Below are 17,652 nucleotides of genomic sequence, written 5' to 3' on the forward strand. Positions count from 1 at the left end.
GTCCAGCACTCTAACCACTACACCATGCTGTAAACTCAGTGGTGTTGCAGACAAATTCATGGAGCATAGTTGGTCTCTTAATGGTTCTTATGCATGATGGCTCAATGGAGCTTCCACAGTCAGAGGCAGTGTATCTGAGTACCAGATGCTGGGTGATAAACAGGGGAGAGGCATAGCTTTCATGCCCTGCATGTAGGTTTCCCAGGCACCTGTCTGACCACTATCCAGACTCTAGCCACTATCCAAAAGAGATTGCTGGATTTAATGGACCTTTTTGGTTCGATTGAGCAAGGCGGTTCCAATCTTTCCCCAGTTCCAGCTGTGTGTGAGATCTGCTTTGCTCTGCACATGCTCGGTAGCACTCCTTTCCTGAAGATTACGTCACCCCTTGCAGGAATGAGCCCTGGACCTCCAAATTGGTTTCAGAATGCAGATGATTAAATTCTGCCATCGACTTAATTTTGTTTCTGGCTCTTAGACCCTGAGGCGGCTGCTATCGTACCAGCTGTCTATATCCCAAGTGATTATGCAGGGATTTTTGCATGTCAGGTAAAAGCAAGTGGCCAGTATAGAAGTTGTAGACTCCCCACCCCTTTGGAAGGAAGCACTGGAGAAAAATGTTGAGTGTTGGAATTACTAACCTAAAGAGAGAAGGAGTCCAAGAGGTATCTCTTCCTTTTATCCACCTAGGAGAGAGTGAGATTTGTCACTCTTCTCCTTCTACAACAAATAAAGACTGCAGCAGCAAGCAATGGAGCCTTCTTAATGCTAAAGCAATTCTTAAGTAATTCCCAAACCATGTGTTGGGAGAACTAGATCAGTCAAAGAGCCATGTGACCCAAAGTACCCTCTTATGAAGAAGCTTGTCCTCTGCAGGAGTTGCTGTTCTGGTCTCCTTTAAATCAGTCTCTGCGGGGTGGGCGGGTAAGTAACTCTGCATCATCCTGTGATGGGATAACTTGCTCCTGGTGCAGATATGCAGTGGCATTACTAGCTCTCTGAGGAGACTGCCTGTTACATCTCTGCATGAATTGCTGTATTGGGCCTGTTTCCTTCCGGTTGGGAATTTTTGCACAGGGCATGGGGGTCTCTTGTGGGAGTGGGCAATTTTTACTCTTCTTCACTATAAACAGAGGCGTATCTAGGGAAAATAGCACCTAAGGCAAGCACTGAAATTGTGCCCCCTGTCCAAACATATAACACCCATCTTTCAGATAACTTTACCATAATATCAGCTCAAAAATACAAGTCAAGCTCGTTAATCTTTCAATATTTCACAAGCTATTTAGCAGTGGACGTAGCCAGACCAAGAAATGCTGGGAAACTACAAATTGCAGTATGCTGGGGCTCATGAAATACCCAAATACTATGTGGAGGTGGACTTGGAAAACTAAACAGAAGTGCCTGTCTAATTCTCTACTATGCATTGTAGCATCACTATTACATAAGTTTTAAAAATAAATGGAGAATTTGACTTTTCCCAGATACTTTGTAAATAATTAAAGGATATGCAGAGTAAACTGTGTCACTGCTTGGAATATATTCTAGTATTTCAGAAAGACAGTTAAAATGAGAGAAAGTGAGCAAGAAACTCCCAGTGGGCCTTAATACGAAGGATTTCACACTGATTCAAAGACTAAACTCACCATTAATAGCCATATTATTAAGACATCACATTTAACTCACTTATCACAAGAAGCAAAGTAAGAGCAAATGAATATAATCCTAGCTCATAAGCTTCAGCTCAGTATTCACAAGCCCTGATTCTCTGTACATAGTGCCAAACTGAATATGTGTACAGTGACTTATATTATATTAAATTTTAAAAAATTACCTGTAGCCCCTTTGGGGGGCTTCCTAAAGGCTGTGGGGTGTGTGTGTCTGCAATAGGGATGTGCACAAACAGGTTCAGAGGCCATGTTGGAGGCCTCCGAACCGGTTCGGAACCGGACCGGTCTGGCACTGAGTGGGGGTCTACCTTTAAGGGCGGGGGGGGGGAAAGAGCTTATCCCTCCCTCCGCTCTTCCCCCTCTGGCGCTGCATTTTAGATCGAAGCATGCGTGCTCATATTACTGTGACTTCCAGGCAACGACGGGGGCAGGGGCAGCAGGGCGGAACGCTGCCACCCCAAAAACTTCAATCTAAAATGCAGCGCCAGAGGGGGAAGAGCGGCGGGAGGGGTAAGCTCTACCCCCCAGCCCTTAAAGGTAGATCCCCCCCAGTGCCAGACCGCGCTGCTTGGTTCCGTGCACACCACTAGTCTGCAAAGGTCCCCCCTCCCCCCACTGGCTTCTTAATTCACTGCAAGATCAGCGTGGTGGCCATTTTGGAGACTGCCACACATGCTCAAATGGCCTTGGCAAGGCCTAGGGCCTCGCAGGGACCATTTGAGCATGTGTGGTAGCCATTTATATATATATATATATATATATGGCCGCTGAAAACAAAATGGCCTCTGCGCATGCTCAGATGGCCTCTGCGAGGCCTGGCATGGCCATGCGTGGTGGCCATTTTGTTTTCAGTGGCCATTTTTATTTTATTTTTTCATTTTCAAAATTGGCACCCCCCTTCAAGTGGCGACCGGGGCACGTGCCCTGCCTGCCCTACCCTAAATACGCCCCTGACTATAAAGATAAACATATACATGAAGTGTGTTTTCAGATCTAATTCATACATACACACACACAAAAGTTCCTCTTTGGAAATGCTGTGCTAACTGCTCCACAGCTTTGATGTGAGCTGAATGGAGCCTCCATGTTTGGAAGCAGTCTATCTTTGAATGCCAAATGCTGGGTGGGCAGACAACAGAGAAGACTGATAATAGAATATTCAGGCTTTGGAAACTAATTTGGTCACCACTTCTTGGAGGTTCTCAGAATGTTGAACTAGCTTGGGTTGGCCTATGGCCTAAGTTATTGTGGTTGGGGTGCTGTGAGTTAATACAAAACAGCAACCATCTAAGTACTGCCCTTTCTAATGTCCTTATTTAAGTAATGTTAAAAGCAAAACACAAGTGGAAAGTAGTGAAGTGCTTGTTGGGTATCTTATTGCCTTTGCACAGTAGGAGCTGGGAGGAAATGTCCTGATGAATGCAGAGATTCTCAAACATAGACTCTCAGATGATGGCCGTTGTGGCTGAGGATGATGGGAGTTGTCGTAGTCCAGCAACGTGTAGGAACCCACGTTGAGAACCCCTGGTTTAATGAGAGCTTAGGTTTGACCTTCTTTGTAAGTAAAAGGGCTTGAAGACCTCTTTTTTTAAAAAGGTGGATGAGAACACAGGTTTTGTAAATTGTGGATGATGCAAGTGATTTAATGGCACTAGAGAAAGACATGCTATTCTGGTAGCTCCAGGTCTTAACACTCGCATCAGTTTCGGAGGATGAATACAACTGAAGGAAGCCCAGGTGGATGGGTGGATGGGGGAGTCAGTCATGTGACTTGCCCCTGGAGGGGGCCCAAGGCAGTGCACCCCCAGACAACTGTCTCCCTTTGCCCTATTATAGTTACGCCCCTGCAACCCTGGTCATGTGTATGGTCCTGTACAGTGCAGTGTTGGCAGAACAGTTGTGGTAGGTCCAATTTTAGAGTCTTATTAAGGGTATATAGCAGGCCTGCTCAACTTTGGCGGTCCTGCAGATGTTGTAATCCTTGGTTACTGGCGGCTACTTTAGCTGGGGATTATGAGAGCTGTAGTCCAAAAACTGCTGGGGGTGGGGCAAGGTATGTAGTGAGTTGGTTATGAGGCAAAGGAATGGCTCTCTTCAAGCCAGTAAGATCCATTTGGCTTGCAGCTGGAGAGCAATCCTAGACTTCAGGGTCTGTAAAGGTAAAGTGTGCCTGGCGACCACAGAGCCCTGTGGCTTTTCTTTGGTAGAATACTGGAGGGGTTTACCATTGTGGAGGCCTATCCCAGACCTGTAGGGTTGAAGTCCCTTAACTTGGAGGTTCCCAAACAGTGTTCCCCCTAAGATGTGTGCGTGCTCACAAGCTTTTTGATGTCCGCTCAGTCAATTTTAGATCCTGCTCAGGTTAAATCAGGAAGGTCCTGCTCTGAATATATCTGTGCACACACTGCCTTGATCCTGCCGCCCAGAACAAAACTCATCTCTGGCAGCTTTTAAAAAGGCTTTAAAGACGCATCTGTTCACCCAGGCTTTTAATTAATATTGTTTTAGTGGTTTTAATGCTGTTTTAAAATATTCTTTTAAAAAATTTAAATTGTTGTAATGTTTTAAACTTTTCATTTTTGTTTTAACTAATGTTTTACTTTCTGTTTTTATTTTGCTGTAAACTGCCCAGAGACATAAGTTTTGGGCAGTATAAAAATATGTAAATAAATAAATAAATAAAATTCTGAAAACAGATGAAAAAAATTAGAGAGAACACTGTTCCCAACCAATGTTCCCTCTAACAGGGATTCCCAGATGTTACTGACTACAACTCCCACAATCCTCAAGCAAAGGCTATTGTATCTGGGAATGCTGGGAGTTGTCATCAGCATCATCTGGGAATCCCTGTTAGAGGGAACACTGTTTCCAACCGGTGTTTCCAACTACAGTTTCCATCATCCCCAGTCTTTGATGATTGTGGCTGGATGATGGGAACTGTAGTCCAGCAACCTCTGGGGTCCAACAGTTTGGAACCCCTGCTATATAACCTGGAGACACACACATCAGGCAGTATATAAATAAAATAAAATAACTTGAGCCCATGAAAACATCGTAGAGATTATGCAATGATGTACGGTCTGGGCATTTGAGTCTGGCTTATACCAGGTTGAACTATTGGTCCAACTAGCTCAGCATTATCTACTCCCCGGGGCCTCAGGAGTCTTTCCATCCTCTTCTGGTTTTTTAATTTTATTTTTAACCTTGAGATCTCAGAGATCTGACCTGGGGCTTTATGCATGCAAATTGTGAACCTATTGCTGAACTGTACAAGTGGAGAGACATTATTCCCTTTCTTGAGACAGCAGCACACGATGTCTTCAAGTGACATTAACAGGCAGTATGTTCAGGACAATCGCAAGACGGTACTCCAAGATAGAACACGTTGTGAATTGACTGAGTTCATTGGCAGAGTCCTTGTGAAGGCCACGAGCAAAGATGGGTTTTCAAAAGGAGCAGGCAGATTCACCGAGGATAAGTCGGCAAGTTCATGGCTGTGAGTCATGGTTGGTAACCGTGGAATTTTTGTATTCACGGGCAGTGGACTGCCTCTGATTACCAGCTGTCAAAGGCAAACAGTAGGGAATGTTATCTCCAACATGCATTGCTTGTGAGTTTTTCCAGAGACATCTGACTGGGCCACTGTTGCAGACAGAAACAGGATCCCGTAGGCGCCAACGGTCCCTATTTACTAGAGATAGTCCCTGTTTTCTGGGATCTGTCCCTGGTAAATCACTTTCCATGCAAGTTGCTGGTATAGTCATTCTTCAGGATTCAGCTCGCTCCTCAGAGTCTCTGGAAACCAAATCTCCAAGTTGGTGGATGGATGCCTTGTGTATCTAGTGCACTTGCACTCTTAAGTTTTCTTTGGATCTAGGAGCCAGCCCCAAAATTTAGGTGGACACTTGAGCAAATTACTGGATTTCGTGACAGACATTGTGGAACAGAAGGGTAAATGGGCCTTTATCCTTTTATCCTTTTTGCAAGTAACATACTTAGAACAGAAACAGGGCTGTTTGGGACAAAGACATATTTTATTAAATATCCTGGTCCAGGTGCCACTGTTAAATTTCTAGGAGCTGTGGCTCCCTGGCGCCTGGGATTTGTCAAGTTCTGTGTTTGCATGTAAATGGGTGCACAGCATCCAGTGGAGGCGGGGTGGTTGTGGGATCCCACCTAGTAGTGTGTAATGGTGGGTAAGGGGCTTGGACAGTCATCCTTGGCCTGAGAACTGGCTCATCGGGTTACAAATGCATCCCTGTTTTCATCTGTGACATGTGGAGGTGGGCTCTGCTCATCGGGTTTGGTAATCTGGAATAATATGCTCTGCAGAAATTTCCCAGCAGAAATTCGCAATCTTAATTCCTTACTGACCTTCAAGAGAGCCCTTAAAACCCATCTGTTTGGCCTGGCCTTTTAGGGTCTTTAATTAGTTTTAATTATTTTAATGCTAACCTGGTTTTCAGGGTTTTAATTGTTCTGATAGTTTAATTGTTTTTTAAGATGTTTTTAATTGGTGTTCATATTTATATTTCTGTTTAATTGATATTGGTACTTATTTATACTTCTGTTTTAATTGTTGTTGGTTTTAATGTTTTCTGTTTTTAATTGTAAACCGCCCTGAGCCATTTTGGAAGGGCGGTATAAAAATCGAATAAATTAAATATATATATATTATTCATTAACCTGCTTTCCGTTTGTGTCATGCTGTAATCCAGGGATGCTCAACGTTGGGTCCCCAAATGTTACTGGACTTCAGCTCCCATAATCCCCAGATCCAGTGGCCTTTAGTTGGGGATTATGGGATTTGAAGTCTAATAACATCCGGGGACCCAACTTTGAGAATCCATGGCTTCTCAAACTTGAGTCCCCAGATGTTGCTGGACTACAGCCAAAGGCCATTGGGGGTGGGGATGATGGGAATTGTAGTCCAGCAGCATCTGGGAGCCCAAGATTGAGGACCCTTGTAGTCAGAATGGCTTGCCACGCCTCCCAGGTTGTTTGGCCACGCCCCCATACTTTACACCACACCTCTCGGCTTGCTTGGCCACGCCCCCAACACATTCACAGGCATGTCTGTATTTTCATCTGTGAAATGTTGGCTGGTACAGGGTGTTGGTCTGATTGATCAATTCTGACCTTCTCAGATGTGAGGTTGATGCAGGCAAAAATATACATCATGCCACAATTTAATGTTTTGTTTTACATGCTTTCATTAGAGCCGTGCAATTGTGGTCTGAAAGCTCTTTCTTGTCAACATGTGCTAAGTGTTCCCTATTCTTGCCTCCTTGTTTCTTGTCCTTTTTTTTTTTTTTGGTGGGATTTACGGGCAGAAATCGTAAGTGTTTCTGAATAATGGAACAAGAAGTGATGATTCAGAAGAAGGCCAAGAGATTTTGTTCTTGAGAAATGGTGCTAACATTGCTATTGTAAGCACGCATTCTCTTTCATGCTTGGCTCTGAGTTTCTATGGCATTAATTGCTGTAGATTTGTAAAGAACTCTGGACGGGACTGCCTTTGCCCCCAGCTGACACCTCGCATACATCATGGGTGGGCAGGCTTCGGGCTCCTGGGAATAACTTTGCTTTTTACTAGAATCCCTAAGACCCATCACTGGAGCCAGGTGCAGGATAGTGGCTTGGGGGAGCAGAGCAATGCTTACCGTTCAGGTAGAGTGCCACCACAAATGTGCTCAGCCCAGGTTTTTTGACTTTAGTACCTGAACCACACTTTCAGTCCATTCCTATGCAAATCCACTCCTATACCCCGCCCCCAAACTTACTTTGTTTCAGCTACCTAATTGGGCAGGGGGCAGGGCTTTTTGTGGTTGAGAAACACTTGGGAGTTGGAAAAGGTTTTGCTGATCTATTCCACACCATCATGAGATCTGCCAGTAGATCCTGATCTGTTCCTGTCCCCCTCCCCTGTCCTGTACAGTGTGACATTGTAAACCATCAGGTCATTTGACCGTTCTGATTGGTCAAGGAAAACCAACACCCATTACAAAATGCAATACATGAGCTCACCCACTCTTGCTAGTGTGTGTGTTTGCACACTTGGAGATGGCAGTACCAAGATGTCCCTCATGGTTAATATGCCAGATCTACCCATAACTCATTGGGGAGTGGTGGGTTGTTGGGCAATTCAGGCTCGATCCTGCAAATTCAACTGAGCCCAGTATCCCCAACTATCCTGACAATGCAGAAAAACAGTGATGTAATATTTTCATTTATTTTAATGATTTATACCCCACTTTTAGCCACAAGACAACAAAGCAACTTACAATAAGCAGACCACCCCAGAAATTCAGGAACCATGCTGTATAAATAGCTTAAATGTAAAACCCCTGCTAGCTTGGCAAAGAGGCACCTTTTAACGTGGTGATTCTCTTTATTTAGCAGGGGGAGAGCACAGTACCCCAGCACAGTACCTTTAACCCTAAGTTAAAACCAGCATCTTTATTTGAGACTGGAAGCTTATATTGGCTGCTGGAACAGGAATGAAGGACAGCAAGGTCAGATGAATTTTCTCTTTGGCATCTTTTTATGCTACTTCAGGCCTTCAGGGAGATGAAGCAATGCACATGAAAGAATATCTTCCCCTGCCCTCCATCACCCAATAATTGAATATGTAAGCAAGAAAGCACTTCTGTCGTCCAGATATATGTGGATTTTTGATTTTTTTTTAAAAAAGAACAGTCTCCTTATCCTGAGATAATGATGGGTTTCACTTTATAAGATGAGCCAGTGAAACTAGAGATGTTTTTTTCGCTCCCCCTTTTGAGTCTGTTGGAGTATGTATATATGTATCGATGCATTTTTACTCCCCGTTTCCCTGGACTGCCTGCAATCCTAGATCCAGATAGGAAGCCATTGAAAGGCTGGGTTGAGATGTAATGGGAAGTTACTGCCTCCAATTGGCAAGGAATAAACTGCAGTTGTCGAGGGAGAGGTTTTGAAGGAACCTATCCTAAGGGATTTTTAAGGTTTGTTCCCTGAATGCAGAATTTCAGCTTCTGTTCTTCAAAAGGGAAAGGCCTTACTCAGCCTCTCCCCTCTGCACTGGGGTTAATAGGTATCCAGGGTTGGAACTGAAGTTTCAGGGTCTTTCGTCTCAATCGCATAGTCTCCAGGATCACATTTGTCCGTATGAATCTGCCAGATTGCTCATCTCAGGCCCTGCTTGTGGTCCTTACCACTAACTGATTTGGTTGGCAGGGACTAGAGACGGGGCCTTTTCAGTTGTGGCCTCTCCACTTTGGAATGCTCCTTGGGAGGAGCTTTGCTATGTTCCCTCTCTCAGGCCCCCCCCCAATTGAAAAGCCTTCTTTTTAGAGAGGCTTTTTTGTATGTTTATCTGTTTCTGGTGGGGTTTAAAAATTTGGTTTTAATTGGGCTCAGTTTTTAATTACAAATTTTGTATTGTTCTACCTCTTGCCATCTATTGTGGTTTCTTATTTTTGTGAGCCGCCTCCTCCGGCAATATTGCACTGGAAGAACGGAGTATACATATTTTTAAATTAAAAAAAAGGAGTAGAACAAAACCCCAGGGAGAGGAGCCAGAATCAAGGGGGCAAAATTGTCTTCTGTGATTGTGTTCCAGGCAGTGGTCAGTGGCAGTGTTCTCTCTAATTTTTTTCATCTGTGTGTGGAACGAGTTTTGTTCTGGGCAGGAGCATCAAGGCAGTGTGCACGCATGTGCATTTAGAGTGGGGCCTTCCTGATTCAACCTGAGCAGGGTCTAAAATTAACTGTGCGGACATCAAAAAATGTGTGAGCGTTCACACACTGGTCAGTGGCCAAGCTGGGGATTCTGCTGAGGCAGGCGTCTGGTCAGGGTCCTGGGAGGCAGTCAGATCTCGGACAGTTCCAGAGGAAGCTCAGTTGTGTAGAGAAATCGGCACCTTGGAGAGCTCCAAGAGAGAGAGAAAGCTGGGTAGAACAAAGTACCATATTTTGTGAGTATAACCTGCACATGAGTACAACCAACAGATGATCGTCAGTCCTGTTGTTAAAAAAGCCCACAAATATCCTGCATTGCCTGCACTGCTGTATTACCCATGGGTATATATGCAGAAATATGGTATTTCCACCCTACTAGGGCCTTCTCCCCAGCCTCCTGGGGGGGGAGCTGATCCAGCAATTGTGAGAAATTGATATCAACCTGGGCAATTTTCTAGGACTGAAAGTACATCTGGAATGCAGGTTATTAGAGAATCACAGCTGGATGCTGTGACAAGGGAGGTCTACTGCATGCTATTTATGGCTCATTTCTTCAAGCAGCCCATTTGTGGGATGCTGTGGATAATGTCCCAATAATGTGTTGGGCAGAAAGCCTTCAGGTGCACCTACAGCAATTTGTTTGTGGGTGCTTCACCTGTTGAATTTCTGCCTGGACATATACTATACTAGGTCTCATTCTGTGGAACTGTGGAGGGGCTGTTCTTTGTAACACTAACAGCTTACTTAGTACTTTAGGACATTCAAATAAGTTCATTTATATTATCTTGTTAAACATGCATGGGAGTGTGTTGTACTCCTTAATGCAAACTTTACAAGAGCTTGTCAAAATCACATAACTAAAATAAATGGCCAAGCCCACTAATCAGTCATAGAATGGGCTACATAAGTTATACTGGGCAATAGCACCAGTATAGTTATTTGGAGAGTGTTTTCAATGTCCCACCATTATAAGTCTTGAATGTTCTATTGCTTATAAAATCAAAACCATTGTTCCAGCCTGCCTGGCCATCTGCACACATTCACTAGGTGTCAAGAGACACCATCCCTGAAAATTTGGTGAAAGTCCGTTGGAAAATGGCTTAGATAGAGCAGTTTAAAGCTTTTCTATTTTGAACAGGGGTTGAAAGGGTTGGCAACATTTTTTCGGACTGAGGAAGTGCTATTTAAATGATTTTGTAGTCTATTTGCATAGTTTCAGCCTTTAGACTGCATCCCAGAAAAGTGCCTTTTGTATATCCCCCTGGGATCCAACTGATTGTTTTATAATTGATCCTCAAAGTTGGGTTTTAAGAAGCAGAAAATTGAATCTAGGACTTGCAACAGTTTAGCTAAGATGGCTTAAAAAAACCCTCCAGTGATAGCATACTTCTGAATGTCCAGATGGGTTCCTTTTGACCTTTATATAAAAAGTGTTACTGCCAGCTGAACACGAGTATCATTCTGACCTGTTCTAGTGAAATCCTAGTGTGTTGGGCAGCTTTATCTCCTTTTGTTAATTAATGCGAGAATTGCCCTGTTGTTAATTAGTTGAAGAGAGCAGCCGCTTAATTCCTAGTTCTGGAGAGTTGGCAGGGACAATCGCCAACCCTGCATGATGCTGCAGCTGCCACATCCTCCTGTCAGTCAGAATGGTAAGTCAGCAGCTGGAAATCCAACATATCCTATTGAGAAGCTAATGATTGCCTTTGCGATTTCTGTGGTCGTCACCGCCTGTCTAGCAACCTGTGCAGTGGACACCTAGGCGCAATTTCTGTGCTGTGCTTACAGTTCAGATCCTAGCTTTCTGTGGGTATTTTTCTTTTCTTATTGCAAAGAGGGAACATGGCATGGATTTGCGAGGTGGACGTTGCGGGGTGTTTGGATTGGCACCCATTTTCCCATAACAGTGCTTCCCAGATGTTGATTACAGTAAGTTGTAGAAAGGCAGGACATGAATAACTAACCTGTGTTAAGTGTTCCTGAGTCTGCTTTCTTGTTCAAGAACGTAACTACAACTCCATGGTGCAAAGTAGAACAGTTCTAGATAAAAAACTTAAAATAGGCTGCAACAATATGCTTCATATAGTCTCTATTGCTCTTTAACATCTACATGAAACTGCTGGGAGAGATCATCAGGAGAGTTGGTGCAGGGTTAATATCAATATGCTGATGACACCCAAATATATTTCTCCCTATCAACTTGATCAGGAAATGGCATAACTTCCCTAAATGCCTGCCTAGAGGCAGTAATGGGCTGGAGGAGGGATAACAAATTATCCACATAGGATGGAGGTAATGATTGGTGGGGGGGGAGGGGGTGTTAAGTGCTACATGTGAGCACTGTAAGATATTCCCTTTAGGGGATGGGGCTGCTCTGAGACGTGCACCTGCTTGCTTGCATGCAGAAGGTTCAAAGTTTCCTCCCTGGCATCTCCAGGATAGAGCTTAGATATATTCCTGCCTGCAACCTTGGAGAAGCCACTCCCTCTCAAAGATCAGATATGTAGCTTGGGAGTGCTTTTGGATCCAAAACTCTTTTGGGTTGAGGCAGCGGCTAGGAACACTTTTTATCAACACAGGAAGCTGCCGCATACTGAGTCAGACCATTGGTCTATGTAGCTCAGTATTGACTACACAGACTGGCAGTGGCTTCTCCAAGGTTGCAGGCAGGAGTCTCTCTCAGCCCGATCTTGGAGATGCTGCCAGGGAGGGAACTTGGAACCTTCTGCTCTTCCCAGAGCAGCTCCATCCCCTGAGGGGAATATCTTACAGTGCTCACACATCAAGTCTCCCATTCAAATGTAACCAGGGCAGACCCTGCTTGCTACCATAAGACCAGCTCTCCTCTCTTGAAATGACAATAATCATTTCTGGAGGTAAATAACCTTAAAACAATAGTATATATATGCTGGTAAGATCCAGGCTTGACTATTGTAATGCACTCTACATGGGGCTGCCTTTGTATGTAATCCAGAAACTACAACTGGTACAGAATGCAGCAGCCAGGTTGGTCTCTGGGACAACACAAAGTGACCAGTTAACACCAATTTTTTTTATAGAATTGCACTGGCTGCTGATATGCTTCCGAACAAAATACAAAGTGCTGGTCATTGCCTATAGAATTGCTAGGTCTGGGGTACTTAAGAGACCACCTTCTTTGCCATGAACCCTGCTGCCTATTAAGATCATCTAGGGAGGTCTAGTTACGGTTGCCGCTGGCTCGTCTGGGAAGGCTGGGGCTTCTCTGTGGTTGCCCCAGGGCAGTGGAAATAAGAGCCTCTCCATCTCCGATTGCTTCCCTTAAGACACACCTCTTTTCTCAGGCTTTTAATTAAAACTAATTTAAAACTGTTTAATTGTTCTGTGAAAGTGTGTTAATTGTCTTCAATTTTTATATTGGATTGTGCATATTGCCTATGTATATCAGGCGGTCTATCAATATGATAAACGATCCCACAGAAAGAACTTCACTTGAGGGAACACTTAAAACAAGCTTCTGTTGCATTGCCATCTTGGATCGTCCCTCCACAAACATAACTACATACACAGGAAGCTGCCTTTATACTGAGTCCGGCCCTTGACCCATCTAGCTCAGTATTTTCTACACCAGGGATGCTCAACTTCAGCCCTCCTGCAGATGTTGGGCTACAATTCCCATAATCCCTGGGAATAGTGGCTATTGGCCACTATGGCTGGAAATTATGGGAGTTGTAGTTCAAAAACAACTGCGGGCGGGGGGGGGGGGCTAAGTTGAGCAGGACTTTCCCAGCCCTACCTGAAGATGCTGCCAAGGGTTAAACCGGGGACCTTCTGCATAAAATGCGGATGCTCTAACATGAAGCTATGGCCCCATCCCCATAGAAAATATCTGGGATTCTGAAGCAAGGTGCAGAACAACACCTTCCCTGGCCAACAGTGCCCTCTATAAAGGGAGCATGGCTGAAGGAGTGGAGGGTACTGGGTGGTAGCCTCTTCTTGCCAGCTTGACCACTTTTCAAGGCTTGCAGGTGGTCATGGCGGTGGCGAGGAAGGGCCTGGTCAACCGCGGCTGCTGCTCCTGTGGAGAGGGGCAGGAGTGGGGCTCGGATGAGGGTGGGGAGGTCTCTGGGGATAGGAGGCTGCAGCTTGGCCAATAGGCGGCAGCTACACCGCAGCCGTGACCAAGAGCAGTGAGGGAATTGGAGTAAAGGGATGGAGGAGTGACCAAGAGGGGTGAGGGGGATGGAAGCAATGGGACGGAGGAGGAGGAGTGCGGATCAGGTGAGGGTGGGGAGAAATCAAGTACTAGCATCCAGATGCTCTGTGCAGGTTAAGCTAGTTATTATTATTTTATTGAATACATTTCTATACTGCCCCATACAAAAATGTCTCTGGGCAGTTCACAGTCTTATACTGAGTCAGACCATTGGTTCATCTAACAGCACACTGAGTGGCAGCAGTTCTCCGGGGTTTCAGATGGAGCCTTTCCCAGCCCTGCCAGAGATCAAACCTGGGACTTCATGAATGCAAAGCAGATTCTCTGCCACTGAGTGACGGCCGAAGCCCAGGGAAAGGATGATCCGAGTGAAACCTACCAGTTACCTTGCGCTCCTTAATAAACCGACAGGTTTCCTTTTGTAACAAGTTTTAGCGGTGAAGGTCGTGGTCCTAATTATTCGTGGTAAATTTATATTCTCTGATGTGGTTTATTTTAAAGATGACTGACTAATCTAGGTGTATCTTGATATGGTGTAGAAGCCCAGGGGTGTAGCAAGGTTGGAGTGGGCCCAGAGACAAGATTTTAAAATGCAGCCCCCGCCCCACTGAAGCTCAGCTCATGAAGTAAAGAAATCTTAAATGAGGTGAATAGTGGTAACAAAATGCATGGTAAAATCTCTCTCTCTCTCTCTCTCTCCTATGTGCCACAACAGAACATCATCTTAAATTATTTTTTAAATGGTTTTGTAAATTGTGGACAATGCAAGTCATTTAATGGTACTAGAGAAAGACATGCTGTTCTGGTAGCTCCAGGTCTTAACACTCACATCAGTTTTGGAGGATAAATATAACTGAAGGAAGCCCGGGCGGGTGCGCGGCTGGGGGAGTCAGTCATGTGACTCGCCTCTGGGCGGCCTCCCCAAGACAGTGGGTCCCCGGAAAACTGTCTTCCCTTGCCCTATTATAATTACGCCCCTGTAGAAGCCTACAACAATATGCCCAACACTATCCCCCACCATTTTGCTTGCCTCTGCTCACTGCCAGCCGGATAGCTCTTTGCCGAGTGGTGCCAGACAACTTGGCAAAGAGCTGTTCCAAGACGGTCATCATCTTGCTCCTCTAGGAACATAGGAAGCTGCCATATACTGAGTCAGACCCTTGATCCATCTAGTTCAGTATTGTCTTCACTGACTGGCAGCGGCTTCTCCAAGGTTACAGGCAGGAGTCTCTCTCAGCCCTATCTTGGAGATGCCAAGGAAGGAACTTGGAACCTTCTGCATCCTCTAGTCTAGGGGAATGTCCTGCTAAAAGGCAGAGGCTAGGGAAGGGAGCAGAAGGAAGTGGTCTGGGCCAGAGTTAATGTTTCTGTGTTAACTTCTCCATCACAAAAAGTTGTAAAATAGCTTTAGAGATTGGAGGAGGGTGTGTGTACACACACCAATCACTAGCCAATAGGCTCCACCACAGCCAGCTCTCCCCTATTCAAGCTGAACTTCTTGGAGAAAACCTGCAGACTCATTTTCCAGAACTCTCCTCAGGAGAGAAAAAATGTATGTTTATTTCATAGAAGAAGTATCACAACTGTCTCTGCCATTCCTAATATGTGGCGACTATCTTCAATCATGGGGTGGGTGAGAATAGTAAATGTACTAAACTTGCCCTTGCCTTTGTCTTCATTTCCAGCTTCCCAAAGTAAATATGGATAAGATCCTTGAAGCCATCCTGATGTCTTCCTACCCTGACCATGTGAAGCATGGTTTGGTGCGGAGGGTCATCGAGGCTTCCAAGCAGTCCATGGACAGCGAGCAGTGCTGGTCCATGCTTGAGCTTTCTACCAAACTCTTCCTTGTGGGTGATACCAAGTTCAAGAGGTCTGTTGGCAAAGACGTTCTGGAAGCTTATGGCCTTTACCACCGGGAGGTCTTTGAGGAATTCTTCAATGTCCGTTTCCTCTTAAGCCTGCTCCAGGAGGGCTATGGACCCCTGGGGAAAAGAAGCCTCTACGTGCTGGATTACATCTACCTTGGGCTGCCGTTCGTTCTGGACAGCTCTTCGGCCAATGACATATTCAGCTTGCTGAGGACTGAGGTTCTGCGGAAAGTCTGTGAGAGGCCAGGCCTTAAGCAGTGTGTGAAAATCAGTAAGCTCTTGACCCAGTATCCTCAGTGTATTCCGACGGGCAAACGCCAGGCCCTCTTCTGCCAACAGCTCATCCGGTGCATTGGGCAGTTTTGCACCAGCTCAGGAAGAGAAGAAGCCATCGTGGACTACCTGGACCATGTGACCAAGGTCGGCCTCTTGCTGCAGAAAATCTGGAAGGCTCAGGTGAACTCCATTCTCCCTTCTTTGAAAGAGCTCTTCTCTATTATTTCTGCAACAGGTAAGGGTAAGCTGGGGAGGAGAGCTGGGCTTGTAGGAGCAAGCATGAATTGTCTCCTTACTAAGCAGGATACACCCTGGTTTGCATTTGGATGTTTATATTTAGATTTTACATGTGAGCGCTGCCTGCTGTTAAATACTCCCCTTAGGGGATGGGGCTGTAGTTTGGGGGCAGAGTGTTTGCTTGCATGCAGAAGGTCCCAGGTTCAGTCCCTGGCAGTATCTCCAGGTAGGGCTGGGAGAAACTCTTGCCTGCAGCCTTGGAGAGTTGCTGTCAGTCAGTGCAGACAATCCTGAGCTGGATGGACCAAGGGTCTCACTCGGTATAAGGCAGCTTCCTATGTTCCTAAGTAGGGGAGCTGGATTTAGAAGCCGATATCCCCGTGGGGCACCAAGATTTCAGTTATTCTTAATCTGAAAAGCTTATTTTTTAAACTTTTCAGGTTTTGGAGATGCAGCCCAAATAAATTGTGCTCTACAGATTCATGTGAGCCAGGGTATCGTATTGTATGACTGTGATGCATCGTGTATGCAGATCACGCATCAGTGTCGTGAAGGCAGGGAACAAACACAGGAAGACATTCAAAAGCTCAACAAACAAAGGGGCCACCGAATGTGCTCCTTGGCTGGGGTACCATTTGGTTTAGCACTAGGCCGGCCCTGATGCGATTGCAGCATATTTGTCTGGTAAAATTCCCATAAACTGGGTGGGGGAGGGAGGGAGGGGCAGAACGAGCTCGTCCATTACCAGGACTGTATGGTGTGTGCTAAGGATGTGTGAGCTGGCCCAATTTGAGCTGGGCTTGACATTGAACCAGCCTGGTTTTAGTGGGGGTGGGTGGGTCCGAATTTGAACCGGACCAGCCCCCCCGGCCTCTGCGCATGCTCGGAGGTCATGGAAATAGCCTCTGAACATGCGCAGAGGCCTGAACCAGGCTACAGACTGTTATTAAGGAGGCCTGGGCGGGGGGATGGCTGGGAGGAGCCCCTGCCACCTCTGTAGACTTGCCACCGCCCCAGGCTTGAAATAAAAGGTACAAGGGCCCTTTGGCTTAACCCACCCCCAGCCTTATATTAGGGAATTCCTTTTTACTTGTAAAGGGGAATCCTTGACAGATTCCCCTTTACGGGTATACCCGTGAACCAGCCCGCCAACTAGTCTGTCCTGGTTCAATGGCTGAACCCTGTTCGTCCGAGCGCAAAGCTGGACTGGGCCAGGTTGGTTCGAATCTAGTCCATGTTCCAACCAAACCAGTTCCAAGTGCATTGTGTGTCTGTGAGTTCTAGGCAAAGAGGCATACTGTGCTGACCTGTAGGGTGGCCGCCATTGAAGGAAAGACGACCCGGTATCTGGGCTGGGAACATAGTCCAAGAGCCTGCTCGAACATTCATTCCCTCTGTGATTTTTGGCAATGTCTTCTCTCCCAGAGGTGGAAAATAGGTGATCGTATTGTTGCACTGACAGCTGTCTCTGTGTTATCACCATTTCTTTGTCTGTACCCCCCCCCCCAACGATTGGGGTAAAATTGCAGTCATTTTTGCACAGAAGAAAGGGTTAGGGTCAGAGTTAGGGTAACAATGACTACGTTGTCTTCTCTCCATGGAGTTATATTTGGAGGACATTCCTACCAATTTTCATTTCTATTCCTTTGACATTGATTAAATTTTATAGTAGTGTGTGGTT

At 45.6% G+C, this 17,652-nt stretch overlaps 1 protein-coding gene across 5 annotated transcripts in view; it reads left to right on the forward strand.

Annotated features, from left to right (window-relative positions):
- The window catches only part of USP35 (ubiquitin specific peptidase 35), a 60,458-nt gene that overhangs the window by 12,639 nt on the left and 30,167 nt on the right, over nucleotides 1-17,652 (forward strand). For 3 of the 5 annotated variants that reach the window (XM_053311541.1, XM_053311538.1, XM_053311539.1), the window contains exon 2: nucleotides 15,273-15,969. In XM_053311541.1, coding sequence (XP_053167516.1) covers nucleotides 15,288-15,969 — 682 coding nt within the window. In that variant the 5' untranslated portion in view covers nucleotides 15,273-15,287. Of the gene's footprint in view, nucleotides 1-903; nucleotides 925-13,820; nucleotides 14,053-15,272; nucleotides 15,970-17,652 lie in introns of those variants that run through there. The other 2 variants (XM_053311542.1, XM_053311540.1) reach the window with 2 other exon arrangements.

This window comes from Hemicordylus capensis, chromosome 3, assembly GCF_027244095.1.
Source record: "Hemicordylus capensis ecotype Gifberg chromosome 3, rHemCap1.1.pri, whole genome shotgun sequence".
NCBI classification, from domain to species: Eukaryota; Metazoa; Chordata; class Lepidosauria; order Squamata; family Cordylidae; genus Hemicordylus; species Hemicordylus capensis.